This window comes from Pelodiscus sinensis, chromosome 3 (genome assembly GCF_049634645.1).
Source record: "Pelodiscus sinensis isolate JC-2024 chromosome 3, ASM4963464v1, whole genome shotgun sequence".
NCBI classification, from domain to species: domain Eukaryota; kingdom Metazoa; phylum Chordata; order Testudines; family Trionychidae; genus Pelodiscus; species Pelodiscus sinensis.
Genome location: NC_134713.1, coordinates 108,099,352 through 108,115,187, shown reverse-complemented (window position 1 = coordinate 108,115,187; position 15,836 = coordinate 108,099,352). Strand labels below are relative to the sequence as shown.

At 41.3% G+C, this 15,836-nt stretch overlaps 1 protein-coding gene across 13 annotated transcripts in view; it reads left to right on the top strand.

The window, feature by feature from the left end:
- SYNE1 (spectrin repeat containing nuclear envelope protein 1) overlaps window positions 1-15,836 on the top strand; it is a 488,224-nt gene that overhangs the window by 454,731 nt on the left and 17,657 nt on the right. For 10 of the 13 annotated variants that reach the window (XM_075924456.1, XM_075924455.1, XM_075924462.1 and 7 more), the window contains 7 exons: window positions 4,064-4,251; window positions 5,207-5,357; window positions 7,796-7,978; window positions 8,461-8,598; window positions 12,486-12,677; window positions 13,559-13,889; window positions 15,081-15,149. In XM_075924456.1, coding sequence (XP_075780571.1) covers window positions 4,064-4,251; window positions 5,207-5,357; window positions 7,796-7,978; window positions 8,461-8,598; window positions 12,486-12,677; window positions 13,559-13,889; window positions 15,081-15,149 — 1,252 coding nt within the window. The remainder of the gene's footprint in view (window positions 1-4,063; window positions 4,252-5,206; window positions 5,358-7,795; window positions 7,979-8,460; window positions 8,599-12,485; window positions 12,678-13,558; window positions 13,890-15,080; window positions 15,150-15,836) is intronic. The other 3 variants (XM_075924460.1, XM_075924459.1, XM_075924465.1) reach the window with 1 other exon arrangement.

The window sequence follows — 15,836 nt, the reverse complement described above, 5'->3', positions numbered from 1 at the left end:
AATTCTAGAAAACATGACCTATGAGGGAAGGCTGAAAGATTGGATTTGATTAGACTGAACAGTTTTCAAGTATCTCCAATGCTTTTACAAGGAGGTAGGAGAAAAAGTATTCTCCTTAATTTCTTTTAGGACAAGAAGCAATGAGTTTAAATTGGAGCAAAGAAGATTTAGATTGAACATTGGGAAACATTTCCTGGTTGAGCATTGGAATAAATTTCCTAAGGTGTTTCTGGATTCTCCATCGTAGATTTTTAAGAGCAGTGGATAGACGAACACCTGTCAGGAATGGTCTTAAATGTTGCTTGGTCCTGCTGTAAGTACTTGGGACTAGACTTATTGATCTCTAGAGGTCCCTTCCAGTTCTGTGATTCTGTGTTTTCAAAGGGAGATTGGTTGCTTGTTCCCAGTTCACCAAGCATTCTAGATTGCTCTGTATCAGTGACTTGTTCTCATTATTTGCTATCTCACCCTAAGTTTTGTCTCTAATGAAAACATTATCAGTGATGAATTTGTGTTTTCTTCTAGATCATTGATAAAAATGATAGTGTAAGGTCAATAACTGTTTCCTGTGGGACTCCAGTGCAAATACCATTCATTTTAATGGTGATTCCTCATTTATAGCTATATTGTGAGAACAATGTTAGCCAAAACAAAATACAGGACTATGTAGCACTTGAAAGACTAACACGATGGTTTATTAGTTGATCAGCTTTCGTGGGCCAGACCCACTTCCTCAGATCAAATAGTGGAAGAAAATAGTCACAACCATATATACCAAAGGATACAATTAAAAAAATGAACACATATGAAAAGGACAAATCACATTTCAGAACAGAAGGAGGATGCGGGGGGGGGGGAAGTAAATGTCTGTGAACTAATGGTATTAGAGGTGATAATTGGGGAAGCTATCTTTGTAATGGGTAAGATAGTTAGCGTCTTTGTTGAGACCAACGCGTAGAGTGTCGAATTTTAGCATGAATGACAGTTCAGAGGATTCCCTTTCAAGTGCAGATTTAAAAGGCTTCTGAAGCAGGATGCAGGTAATTAAGTCATTGAGACCGTGTCCTTTCTGGTTGAAATGGCAAGAAACTGTTTTTTCTTTGTGATCCTGTCTAATATCTGTTTTGTGGACATTGATCCTTTGGCGAAGTGTCTGAGACGTTTGTCCAATGTACAAAGCAGATGGACACTTTCGGCACATGATAGCGTAAATTATATTTCTGGATGCGCAGGAATATGTATTCTTATAACTCACTTGGGGTATGTCTACAGTACCCCGCTAGTTCGAACTAGCGGGGGTAATGTAGTCATCCACAGTTGCAAATGAAGCCCGGGATTTGAATTTCCCGGGCTTCATTTGCATGAAGCCGGCCGGCGCCATTTTTAAATGCCGGCTAGTTCGGACCCAGTGCCGCGCGGCTACACGTGGCACAGACTAACTAGTTCGGCTTAGGCTTCTAATCCGAGGCTTCTAATCCGAGGTGTAGCCGCGCGGCACTGGGTCCGAACTAGCCGGCATTTAAAAATGGCGCCGGCCGGCTTCATGCAAATGAAGCCCGGGAAATTCAAATCCCGGGCTTCATTTGCAACTGCGGATGACTACATTACCCCCGCTAGTTCGAACTAGCAGGGTAGTGTAGACATACCCTTGGTTAGGTCCAATAATGGTATCAGCAGAGTGAATATGTGGACAAAGCTGGCAACGGGGTTTGTTGCAAGGGAAGGTACCAGGGTTGGTATTAGTGTGGTATGTCCTGTGGTTGTTGGTAACCTTGAGGTTGGGTGGTTGTCTATAGGAGATTATGGGTCTATCTTCCAGAGCCTCTCAGAGTTTAGTATCCTGTTCCAGTATAGGTTGTAGTTTATTGATAATGTGTTGGACAGGTTTAAGTTGGGGGCTGTAGGTGATGACAAGTGGTTTTCTATTGTTTGTTTTCTTGGGTCTGTCTTGAAGTAGATGGTTTCTAGGTATTCGTCTGGCTCTTTCAATTTGCTTTTTTTATTTCTCCGGGTGGGTAGTTGAGGTTTATAAATGCTTGGTAGAGATCCTGAAGCTTCTGGTCTCTCAGTGGGATTAGAGCAGATGTATCAAAGGGCTTGTATCAAAGGGCTTGGCTATAGATGATGGATCGTATGGCATGTGTTGGATGGGAGCTGGAAGCATGTAGGTAACTGTATGAGTCAGTGGGTTTTCTATAGAGGGTGGTGTCTAATTTTCCATTGTTGATTTGTACTGTGGTGTCCAGGAAATGAATCTCTCGTGTAGAATGGTCCAGGCTGAGATTGATGGTGGGGTGTAGGTTGTTGAAATCTCTGTGCAATGTCTCCAGTGTTTCTTGGCCATGCGTCTAGATCATAAAGATGTCATCAATGTAGCGTAAGTAGAAAAGGAGTAAAAGGGGACGGGAGTTGAGGAAACGTTGTTCTAGGTCAGCCATAAAGATATTAGCATACTGTGGGGCCATGCGTGTACCCATGGCTGTGCCGCTGATCTGGAGGTATAAGTTGTTCTCAAACTGGAAATAATTGATAGCAGATACATAGGTCTGCTATCAGATTGACAGTGGTGTCCTCTGGGATAGTGTTTCTAATTGCTTGTAATCCGTCTTCATGTGGGATGTTGGTGTATAGAGCTTCTACATCCATGGTGGCAAGGATGGTGTTATTGGGGAGGTTATTGATGTTTTGTAGTTTCCTGAGGAAGTCAGTAGTGTCTCGGAGATAGCTGGGGGTGTTGGTTGCGTAGGGCTTGAGGAGAGAGTCTACATAGCTGGATAGACCAGTAGTGAGCGTGCCAATACCAGAGATGATGGGACGTCCGGGGTGTCCAGGTTTATGGATCTTGGGAAGCAGATAGAACAATCCTGGTTGGGGGTCAGAAGGTGTTTCTGTGTGGATTTGTTCCCGAGTAGCTGTAGGGAGGCTTTTAAGGAGACAGTGTAGTTTCTTTTGGTATTCCGAGGTGGGATCAGAGGAGAGAGGTTTGTAAAGTGTGGTGTTGGAGAGTTCTCTGGTTGCCTCCTGGTTATAGTCGGCCTTATTCATAATGACCACAGCACCACCTTTTTCAGCTGGTTTGATTATAATGTCCAGGTTGTTTTTGAGACTCTGGATGGCATGGTGTTCAGCGCGGCTGAGATTGTGTGTCGCTTGTTGTCATTTGCGAATAATGTCAGTCTGTGTGTTGTTGCGGAAGCTTTGTATATAGCTGGAAGAGCTCAGCTAACTGGAAAGAAAAGGAACTGAGAGTGAGAGGGGTGGGAGTTAGGTACTGAGTGACATTGTGGTGAAGAGACTCTATGGGAAGGGTAGGATTGCAGCAAACAGCCAAATCAGCACAGAGCAGAGAAAATCTGGTCAAAACTGTCACAGGTTCTCCGAAGATCCAGTGATCCTTCTGTTGGCTGTTTCTGCTCTTTCTGGCTGGTTCCACTCTGCATTTTTCTCTCACTGCCACGTGGCGAGTAATAGGTAAAGGCACTTCAGGATCCTAGAGACCTTAGTGCATGTGTTGGAATCTTACCTGCACAGATCTCGTGATGGACAAATGGCCCTGGCTGGACTCCATTTTATCTTCTCACCTAAGTTCAGTAGTTTCAGCTTTGTCTACTTCTGTCCCTGTCATTTTATTCCCTTTTGAACTTCTGTTTTATGTTCTGGGCTAGGGGGGCTGAAAAGTGAGCAGTTCCTTGCTGATGTGACAAAACTTTCAGGGTATTTCATTTCTCTGGGCCACATCCTCATCTGTAAATGTTCAGAGCCCCATTGGTTCCTGTAAAGCCATGACCGTTTACACCAGCCTAAGATCTATCCACTGTCTACACATCTGCTCAAGTACTGGATGGCTTTGTATTGTTGCCTACTGCTACTAACCTACTTTCAATTAGTAACATCGCAGCAATGCCCATGTAGCTTGGGAGTTGTAATACTCATTCATCCCTGATTCTTCTGAGCTTGCCTGACTTCTTGTTTTGTGTTGTTTGAATAGCTGAAAGAGGTTGCATAGTTTCCAAGAGCATGTGGTTTGCTCTGTGCATTTAAGCTTTGATTTCTTGACCTGCAGGAGCTCCAAAGGGATATAGAGAAACACAGCACTGGAGTGGCATCCGTTCTTAATCTGTGTGAGGTACTTCTCCATGACTGCGATGCTTGTGCCACAGAAACAGAGTGTGACTCCATCCAGCAGGCCACCCGAAACCTGGACAGACGATGGAGAAACATCTGTGCAATGTCAATGGAAAGGCGACTTAAGTAAGCACAAAATGCTCATAAGAGACTCTCCAGCTGTTTCAATGTGGAAAAAAGTTGCTATTCCTCAAATATTCAGTTTCCTCATAAAATATTCTCCATATTAAAGGCAGACCATGTCCCTTCTCCGGCAATGGGATCTGTACAGGCAGGACTCTGTGCTTGTATTGAACCAAATTGATGTCATTGGGGTTATGTACAATCCCAGATGCCTATCCACTGAATTGCAAGATCAGGGCTCAAATTACTTTTCTGCTTCCTGTATAATTATAACAACATTGTTTTTTTTAATCAGCTGAATTTTTTCAATTACTTATTTCATTTAAAAAAAGTTTGTTACAAAAACATGTTTTCAGTGGATATTCTTGAAACTAACACTTTTTTTTTTAACTGATGAATTGGAAAGAAGAATGGCACTGCATTCTTATTTTAATTCAAATAATTTATGACAGAAATACTTAGTCATTTTAATGTTTGTTTTTAAATAGTACCAATACACAACCTCCTCATAGCTGAGTTTCCCTAGAAAATTTGAAAATTCATGGTGCAGCATTTTACTTTCTTATAAGAATGGTTTGATTCTGCAGTTGAGTGTTGTCTCTCAAACATTCAACTAAATGGAGTTTTTATACAGAGGACTACATTTTGACAAATGGACACATTTTTAGAACTCGTATTGCAGCTCATAATGTTCTTTTCATACAAATTCTAAATGAGGATTTGCGCGCGCGCACACACACACATACACACACAGAGTTGCTGTCTTATTCCAGCTTAAACTGGAATCAGCCAGCCTTTTATGTTATCCATTTATCAACCTTGCAATCAAGGCTTGGTTAAGAGCCAGTTATTGTTCAGTGCAGCCTTGGTTACCTATTGTAGCTTATGATTAGGCAGAGCGTTGCAGGTCAAATGACCTCAAATCTAAATGTACCCTAATTTTCCATTTCTGTCTCAGAATTGAAGAGACGTGGCGGCTATGGCAAAAGTTCTTAGATGACTATTCTCGCTTTGAAGACTGGCTGAAAATTTCTGAGAGGACAGCTGCCTTTCCTAGCTCTTCTGGTGTGCTGTACACGGTTGCCAAGGAAGAGCTAAAAAAATTTGAGGTAACTTATTATGTTTGAAATTTAATATCTCCCAATCCTATTACAGCAACCAGCTGGTTCTTCTTTCAGTACATAACCTGCTAACCACAGAAACACTGTAAAGAAGAGTTGATGATTTTGCAGCTGTCTCTGCTAGCATTTTTAAAGAAAAAAAGAGAGGTTATATATATACATATGGAGAGAGAGGGGAGAGGGAGACTCACTCTATATCATCCAGTCTGTCATCCTAGCAATGCAGGATTGATCTCCACAGTACATTGCTTGCAGTCCTGTTCACTGTAATTTTTAAATATCCCAAAATCTTCTACCATTTCATGGTTCATTACTGAAACACTGACTGACCTCTTAATTATAGTGAAGCCAAAGGTTATCCTGTAATAATCACGAAAAGCTAAAGATCTGGAAAATAAGTATTCTGTTCACAGTCCTTCTGCCCGTTCATTCCATCCTCCTGCCATTCAGTGACCAGTGTTTAAATCCTATTTAGTGAGTTACTGACAATGGGAGACTACCATGCATATTTCAGCTGTCCATTATAATCACAGCTGACCTGATTTTTCCCTAAGTCTATTTCTCTATATATGCTTTCTTACTCTGTGTCAGCCTTTGTACACTGACCTTTACCTCCCAACCCATACCACAGTATCGTCACACAGACACATGGAACTTAGATTTCAGACATGGAGAATAGTTTTTAATCTAGTACTTCTGTTGAAATTGTAGCCTCTACATGGACACACTGCTACTATTATCTCAAAGTAGAGATGTAAGTCTAAAATTAGTGATCAGGTGGGGGTGGCCTTGACCAGAGACAGAAAATTGAGTTTCTTCATATGTAATTGTACCTTTTTCCTAATTTTATTCTCTTATCCATGTCACCAATAAGATAAAACCTTTTAAGAATTCTAGCAAAGCACTTTAGCAGGCTGTCAGTCATCCACCATGTCATGAACTCCATTGTATGAAAGCACGCAGTAGCCCAGAATTTCACTGAGGCTGTAATGCAAAGAAGAACATAAACAAATGAAGTACTGCATGGCTGACCTGAAAATTGGAAAACACATAATTGCTCCTTTGCTAAATAAGAGTTGATACAGGTGAGGTGACATTGTAAATTTACAGAGAGTTGCAGGTTACAAGGTCAAATCTTTTGTGTTAGTAGTAAATCAGTGGTCGGATTTATAGTTCTTTCATGAGCTAATGTGCTTCTCACTCTAGTTACAGAACTGCTTATGAGTTGCTTTCTTATTTCATTGGCGTTTAAACAAAGACAGTAATTAAAGTGACAAGAATCCAAGTGTATATGGTTGTTTCAAAGTAGCTTCTTTAACTGTATTTGGCTTCATTGCATCAACGTGCTTATTTTCGTTTTTAATTAACACACATTTTGACAAGTGATAGCATTGTGGCAATATGCATCCACATAACTGATGCTGATAATGAGTTTGTGTTCAGATCCACTAGCATATGTGTTTTCCAGGGTTATCATTTCTCTCCCACCTCCTGTCCTCATGGCCATTTTTTTTTTCTTTTTGCTACCTAATGTTACACAGTGCAAACTTGCAGAACTGGAACCAAAGCCAATTCATCTCTTTATCATTTCCTTTAAATCACGTGTCCCAGGTAGAGCTGGATGAAATAACACGTTTAAGCCTTTTTCTCTGTTCATGACTTATGAGCAAAACAAACATTTTTTTGAGAAATTGTCAAATTTGTGAACAAATTCAAGTTTTTTCTTTAAGTTCTTGAAGTGGCTTGGGTTTTTTTAATATTTTGAGTGTGATTGATAATATATGTCACATGGCACTGTTTCTGTTCCCAAATTGATTTACTAAAACTTTTATAATCTGGAGAAGGATTTGAATAAGTCACATGTGGAATGGCCATTTGTTCATATATAGATTTGTAGAAATATTCACTAAACTTTTGTTCTGTGTGAATGTGGAAATAAAAATGTCTCATTTGTCATTTTGAAGGTAAATAAAAGGTGCCTGGAATACTGTCCAAAAAATCACAATTGTTATTTGTACTATACACACTGCCCTCTAATGTAATATTTTAAGAGACTTTTAATATGTTTCAAAATGTACACCCTTCATATTCTAAAACATGCAGGTAAAAGATTGGCTAGCCAGTCTTGGAATAAATCTGTGCTTACTGTTGTCATTGTGACAGGAGCATTTTCACTGAAATGCCTGGTACTTACTTCCATGTATTGATTTTGCTCATCCCAGTCAAAAGACCCCAGTTGTACAATCAGGTCAGTACTAACAAACATCTGCACCCAGGTCGGAGTCAATATGGCTCCCCAAAGAGTCTGCCTGTGTAGACCCAATTTCAGGATTGTAACCAAAGGCAAGAATGATGTGAGACCATTTACCAGTTGCAGGAACTAACAGTCTGACAGCGTCAAAGTGTTGTTTCCATTGTTACTTTAGGGTTTCCAGCGACAAGTGCATGAAAGTCTCACACAACTCGAACTGATTAACAAACAGTACCGCCGCCTGGCTCGAGAGAACCGCACTGACTCTGCTTGCAGTCTCAAACAGATGGTCCATGAAGGGAACCAGAGATGGGACAACTTACAAAAGCGAGTCACTTCCATTCTGCGCAGGCTAAAAGTATTTCTTCATTTTCAAGCCTTTCTCTTTCAGAAATAGACTATATACGTGGGAGATATTGTGAGCTTCTGACTTTTCAAGCCATTGCAAGATTTCTCTTTGCCTAGGTTTTTTAAATTTTATTTTGATAATATAATGGGTGCTTCACTTAAAGTAGTAAAGTGATACACTGTGGGAAAATGTAGAGTTGGACTTGGGTGCCCGGGTCTCTGTTACAATAGAAGAACAAGAATATTTTACTGGAACTTTTATAGTTCTGCTCTTTGCAGCTGGTACTGAAGCAGGAACTTGATTTTTAAATAAAATCTTATTTAAATAAATATCCATTTTGTTTTAATTATATACTTTAACCACCCTGGCTGCCTCTTTGAGGCCAGGATATCATAGAGAAGATGAATGAAGAAAGTGTACTCATTTCAGTCAGACTCAGATGGAAGTGAAAACTAATTTCTGTGGAAACCTCACACTGTTTATTTTTTCAGCATTTTATTGGCCAGCGTGAGGAGTTTGAAACAGCACGTGATAGCATTCTGGTCTGGCTAACAGAGATGGATCTGCAGTTGACCAATATTGAACATTTCTCAGAGTGTGATGTCCAAGCAAAGATAAAGCAACTCAAGGTATGGGAGGCCAGCCAGTCCAGTGGTTCCCAAACTTTTTTATACCATGGACCGGCAAACTCATTCACAAACTTTTGGCAGACCAGCAGCACTTTATTTGCATATTTGCATGTTCCTTATTTAAATCATGAAGATGCAAATATGAAAGTGTAACTGTTCTTCCAAAATATGTATGCCAGCCCCAGCTCCCAGAGCCACTGTAAACAGCTGGCTTCAGCTGTGGCAGCTGTCCATCACATGGCAGCTGCCAGAGTTGAAGCCGGCTACTGTGTGGCAGCTCAGGATTGTGGCTAGGATACATGCTGGCCCCCTGAGCCACCCCACAGCAGCTGGCTTCAGCCCCAGAGCCACCGTGACCAACTGGCACTATGCTATGGCCCAGCAGCCAGCAGTTCATGGCTCAGCACCAGTCCACGGCCCGGTCATTGGGAACCACTGAGCCAGTCCATGTCATCAAAAATATTCAAACAGGAAATTAGAGCATAAAAATGTTCCACGAAAAGTGTTATGTGATGAAAACCCTTGATTCCCAAGATGTGGGTTGAGCTCCAGTCAATCAGTGCCACTATCGCTCTTCACAGAGCATGGTGTATGTGCTGATGAATTCTTTGATGACTGCTGAGTCCAATGTCTGAGTGGCAGTTCTGTGCATAGGTAGGGCACACCCTTACACTAGCAGTGCTCTGAATCTGAGCAACAGAATCTTTCCTCCTTTGACACTGGTCGAGGAGTTTGATCCAGTTTGATCCTATCCACCTCGCAATGCCTCACTCCATCTGTAGTCTGTCTCCACCAGCTCAGCTAGAGCAGTATTTTGCACTCCTTTCCCAATCATCCACTAAGATGCCAAAGGGATACTAAGTCATTTTTGCAAGCATCCTGAAATCTGCACAGCTATCTACTCTTTCTGGACCCCTCACAAGAAAGAATACAGCTGAATATTTTTTCTCTCAACATTAAGGAGAGATGTACTTCTGTGGTTATTATAGTCACATTCTGTCTCCTTTGTTTGCGTTGGATGAAATAATCATCCTTATAATCCTGAGACAGTTTCTTCCTTCCATGAAAGTAACAATACCTTGTGCAATTTTTGCAGCAAGTCTTTGTTTGCACATTTGTAAATCTCAGCTATGTAAACAGATCCTGAAGCTTGGTTGTTGGGAACCTTTTGAATGCTTTGTTCAGTTTCTGTAGGGTAAGTTTGGCATCCTGCAAACTTCAATCCCAGGAAATTAGTCTAGTTGGTCTGCCACAGATGCCCTTTGCTTCCCTTTGTCAATTCTGATATTCCCTTCCCGATCTTGTTCTTTATTGGCCCAATGGTCTTTAGAATGCCCTCATACAGTCATCTACTGTCACCTGTGTCAGCTGCCTGTTGGATGCTGTCATAGAGACCCATCCAAAATTCTTGAACACCAATCCTGAAAGCTAGTTGAACAATATTACAAGCTTCTCTTAAGTTGTTGAGAAAATCAGTAGTAGAAGTAGACTTGTGCAGATCTTTTCCTCTCAGGAAGTGGCAGCGGTATCTCCGAATGGTCTACAAACCAGTTGACATTTTTAGTACTCTTTCCAAAACTCTTGATTGTCACATTGTTCACACTTATCTTCAGGACTTCCCATGCACCTGAAGTAGTGTCATTTGTTCTATCTGTCTTTGCTGCTACTTCATTAAAAAAGTTGGTTCTTGATCATTGATTTGGCACAAGTCAATATGAGGTTTGTGGTAGTTTTATTATGGTGAATCTTGACATTTCACTTTGACACAGACCATGCTTTTTGCTGCTGCACAGTTTTTGCTTTAGAAGGATTATGTATGCAAGATATCTCTCAAATATGTATGCCTTATCAATGCCAAGTCCAGTTGACACTAGTCCAAGGGATTCAAGTATCTCCATTATGATGATTTTCTGATGTTACCAGCAATTAAGGTGTTGGTCACCAATAAACCTTAACTGGTACAGAGCTTGAGAATTCTCTGACCATTGTCATTCGTACATTTAGTGCGTGCATACCCAGAATCCAAGGCAAGATCTCAACATTGGATCCAGCTCTTGCATTGAAGTTTCCAGGGATTAAGATGGGTTCCTTCCATGGAATCCTGCCCATCATTTCTTCCAGCTGTTGGTAAAAGCTATCCTTCTCCTTATCACTAGCCTGCAGCGTTGGAGCATAGACACTGATGAGGTTAATGAATCCTGAATCCTTTCTGTAGACTAATACAAAGTGTCATGACACATATGGACACTGCAATCAGAGCTTCGTGCAATGACATAAGTTCATTTCTGAGAGCACACCATACGCTCGCCTTCCTCCTTCAGGTTTGCTGTGCCAGTAAGTGGTGGTATCCTTCTCCCTTCTGAACACTGTCTGAGAGCTGAGTTTCCAAAAAAGCTGCAATATGAATTCTGAAACATGCAAACTTGTTATTTGGCACAGCCATTTTCCTCAAATCAGAAGAAAGATCAAAGTTGTATCCAGGGGCCAAAGTCCAAATATTCCAGCAACCAATTCTGTTTGTTTACATCCTGGTTCAGTTTTTTTACAATGAGACAGAGCTTGTTTGACCTACCCTTTCTAGGGCCAGCTTCACATGAGGCAAGCAGGCCATCCTTAACCGGTAGCTTAAAAATCTTGGTAGCTGCTGTCTAGCACTTGTGCCTCTTTCAGATCTCTGCGACCATCTTGCCAAGACTTTCAGTGCATATGCTTGGGCAGAGTGATGGAGGAACAGAGGCTGCCATACATGTCATCCCCCCACCCCTTTTAGACCAGTGAGCCGCAATCCAAAGTCCAGAGCAAGTTTGGCCATACAGGATATGTCTACACAGCAGGGCTAACCTAGGCATAAGCTATGCAACTTCTGCTATGTCAATTGCGTAGCTTATTTCAAAGTAGCTTATTTCAGCTTTTGGCGTTGTCTCCCCAGCAGGAAGTTGAAGGAAGAACACTCTCCCTTTGGCTTCCCTTACTCCTCGTGAAATTAGGGTTATGGGAGTCAGAGTAAAAAGTCCTGCAGCTTGACATTATTTTGAAATGAAGGCTTGTAGCATAGAAGCATTCTTTGTTATTTCAGAATAATGCCAGTTATTCTGAAATAACACTGCTGTGTAGACTTACCCTCAGTGATAGATTATAGCGTCTGCCAAAGAACAAACTGCATAGAGGTGCTAACTGTCTGCAACTTCAGCATGAGCACCTGTTCTGTCAGGGTGAGATCCTTCAGCCTTTCTTCAATCAAGAAGCATACACAAGGCAGCATAGGATGCAGTTTAATGTCATGCCCAGGACATGAGCTCATCCCCAGTACTGACACTACAGAACAAGGTTATTAGGGACTGGTAGGGTTCTGTGAGAGAGAAAAGGTATGCCCACATGTGTGTGCATAGATGGCAATTTAAATTAAAAACAAAAGTATAGGGGATAACCTCAGTGCTTTGATTTTTTCATCTCTCAATTAAATCATTTCCAATCACAAGGTCCTATGTATTATGGCTGAGGGCATAACTGCCCTGCCTTGTTTGTTCATGGTTTCGGCTTTCCCGCAATGTGACTCGTTATTTACTGAGTGCTCAGGAACATCTGCAGTCTGAATGGCACTGAGTGGCTTACCCAGAGGACAGTGCTCTTCCCAAATACAGCAACTTCTAAGAGTTGCAGAGTAAAATTAAGTGCTACCTCATTAGCTTATATTGGAGAGTACAACTAGGGAATGCTGAGTTGCACCATCAAATTTTGCTTACCCTGTGTAAAGGTCCTTATTTGTGTTTGCTAAATATACCATCTCTGCTACCAAGCTCTGTAAGACATAGCATTCATGGTTACTGTGGATTGTTTAATGTTGGGTTAAATGATAACAAAAAGTCATGGTTTCATATGCTGCACAGGCTTTCCAGCAAGAGATCTCTCTGAACAACAACAAAATTGAGCAGATAATTATCCAGGGTGAGCAGCTGATAGAGAAAAGTGAACCCATGGATGCAGCTGTCATAGAAGAAGAACTGGATGAACTCCGCCGTTACTGTCAAGAGGTCTTTGGTCGTGTGGAACGCTACCACAAGAAATTGATTCGCCTTCCTGTATGTACCCTCTTTGATTTTTTTATTTTATTTTAAGGTTTATTGTTAATTTACAAATATAGTAATGGTGACAGAATGTATGTAGGGAAGGGTGTAATGTATATGCCAAAACACCCGATGATCTTTACTTGTAACCCTGATCCTTTCCTTTCCCCTGCACCTCTGTGTATTCTCACATATTGGGGTAGTAGGTCTTATTTAGACTGCAGACTCTTCAGGGCAAAGAACCTGTCTCATTTCTGTAGAACATATTGCGCTCCTATGCGTTACAAGTCAGAGCTTTATGAATAAATGACAGTAGAGTAGTGGTGACAAAATTCTTCCTGTCCTGCAGGCTGAATTCCATTGAATAGCACTAAGTTCACAGAAATAAAGACACGCCTTCCTTGCAAGGCTGATACAACTTTAAGTATGCAGAACTGAATGTACAGCTGGGAAGCGAGAGAGGGTGGTTTTTAGAAATCAAACTGGAAAGCCCCACTGAGGCAAAACACTTTTCACAACATGAAAGAATAGATGAGAACAACCATCCAGATAAATGACTTTTATAGTTTCTGTAATTTGGTTCCAAAACGTTGCTCTAATTTTGCTGTCTGTGGAGATAGTATCTGGAGAAAATTTGGAGACAGTTGCCTCACATGAGACTATACAGATGAGCATTAAGCAGTGAAGATGAATTTATTCTTAGCCTTTTACTCATTTTATCCCTTTATTTTATATGTATTTAAAAAAATCAAAGGAGGATCAAAGAAAGATACAAAATGAGGATCCAGTCAGTCTGAATGTTACCCAATGACATTTTTATCTCAATGACCTAGGTAGAAAGGACATTGTTTCCCAGGGTTGAATTAATAGTCTTTATTTCTGCTATTTTCTTCTAGCTGACAGACGATGAACATGAACTCTCTGACAGAGAGGTGGATCTGGATGAATCAGCAGATCTCTCTGACATACACTGGCACGACAAATCTGCAGACAGTGTTCTCTCCCCACACCCTTCCTCCAACCTCTCGCTGTCACTTGCCCAGCCAATGAGAAGTGAGCGGTCAGGGCGGGATACTCCTGCAAGTGTAGATTCCATCCCCTTGGAATGGGATCATGACTATGACCTCAGTCGGGACCTGGAGACAGCCGTTTCAAGGGTACTACACTTAGAGGAGGAAGGACAAGAAGACAAAGATTTCTATCTTAGGGGTGCAGCTAGTATTGCAGGTATTGATTACCCCCCCCCCCTCCCCCTCTCTCTCTCTCTCCGTAAAGGGAAATAAATATTCCATTTAGGATCATACCGCCAGGGAGTTTCTTAGGCATGGGCAAGTATTTCAAAGAGCTGTCCTGGAATGGTGCCTTTAGCTTCCTGGGTTTTGACACAATATTGCAAGCTTCTGGATGTGTGCAGGCTTAGAATATCACAGAGACATATTCACTGAATGGCAAAGAGGGAACTGGCAATCTTGCACCTGAGTCTGCCAGATGTGACTAATGTTAGCTAATACAGCTTAATGACTAGAGCCAGGGTTCTCAAACTTGATTGCAGCTTGACCCCCTTCTGACAACAAAAATTACTATGCAACCCCCTAGGGGAAGAAGGAAACAAAACCTAGGCCTGCCTAAGTGCTGCTCCAGGCAGGGGTCCCAAAGCCTATGGGTTCAGACCCAGGCTGGACCCTGGAATATGAGCCCGACCATCCCAGGAAGAAGCTCTTGAACTTTAGCTTCAGGCTATGGGGCTTTGGCCTGGGACCCCAGCACATCTAATTCCAACCTTGGTGACTCCATTAAAATGAGGTCATGACCCACTTTGAGGTCCCTGTCCTCAGACTGAGAACTGCTGGACTCTGGAAATGGTACTGGATGATTGGAAGAAAAATGAGAGGGAGAGAAAACTCCAAGGAAACATTTGACTTAGTCACCCGTGTGTTAAAATCTAAGCAAGTTTTTACTCTGTCCTTACTCAGACAAGACTCACATTGACATCTTTGGGAAGTTTTATAATAACTTCAGGACTCGGCCTTTAATGAGTTCATGCAACCTGTCTGTCTTTGACTGTGTGCATATTGTACAACAAATACTGACGAGGAAATGTGTTCTCTATGTTTGAAGCATGTGGACATGGTCCATTTGTTGTTAGGGATGTTTAAGATCAAGATTCTGTTCTGTGGTTAATTGTGACTAGTTTGTGCTTTTTCTGTTCTTTGAAACCTTCTAGAAAGAGGCTGTTTGTCTTTTTAAGGTGTTTTCAACAGAAATTTTGCGATGAAATTTAACTCTGCTTGTTCAAAAGGAATGTGTGCTGTAAATGTGTGCTGGTAATCTACTCTCTTTCCAGGGAAGTTGGTCTCCTGCTACAAGAAGACAATGATTGCTGAGACATCAACTCAGATTGTGCTTGTATTTTTGCAGATGTAGAGATCCCAGAAAGCCCTGAGGCCTATGTAAAACTTACTGAAAAAGCACTCAGAAATATATCTGGTAGGCATAAAATTAAAGCCAAAACATAGCCAAACCAGATAACTCAACCCATCCCTGTAACAGTGTCCTCTTAGCTCATCTGCTGCACTTTTCACGGCTTACACGATAGATATTTTCTCACATGGCAGCACTAGCATGTTAATGCAAAATTTTCTTGCTTTACTACCATTTGTAAAGGTGTTGTTTCTTCCATGACCCCAGCAGGAGTGGAGAGCATTTTAAAAAGCTGGCTAGGGTGCAATACGTTTTAGCTAAGTTACTGGCTAACTAGATGTAGCTAATCATATTTTACTAAAATTGGTACCAACTGCTTGATGCCCAGACTCCAGTATTATAGTAGAAGGAGTCAAAATAAGAGACTCTTATAATTGGGATCCCAACCCTTGGTTTTCTTCTGGGAACAGGCTGGCTTCTTCAGAGATGAGGGAGCATCTTCAGCAGACTTCTCTGGGGATGAAGGCAGAGGTGAAAAGGTGATGACAAAGGATAGTCCAAAGCCCAGTTCTGTATCTTAGTCCCCCAGGTAGTAAGTTATGCATTAACAATTTTCCTCACCCATAAAAGCATAAAATATGAATATTTTCAAAACAGTTTAAAAGTGGAAATGAAAGAGAAGGTGGAGATTTTATCATTTTACCCATTGCTTGCCTTTTCTTAAAAACAGAGAATTTGTCCTGTGGACAGTTC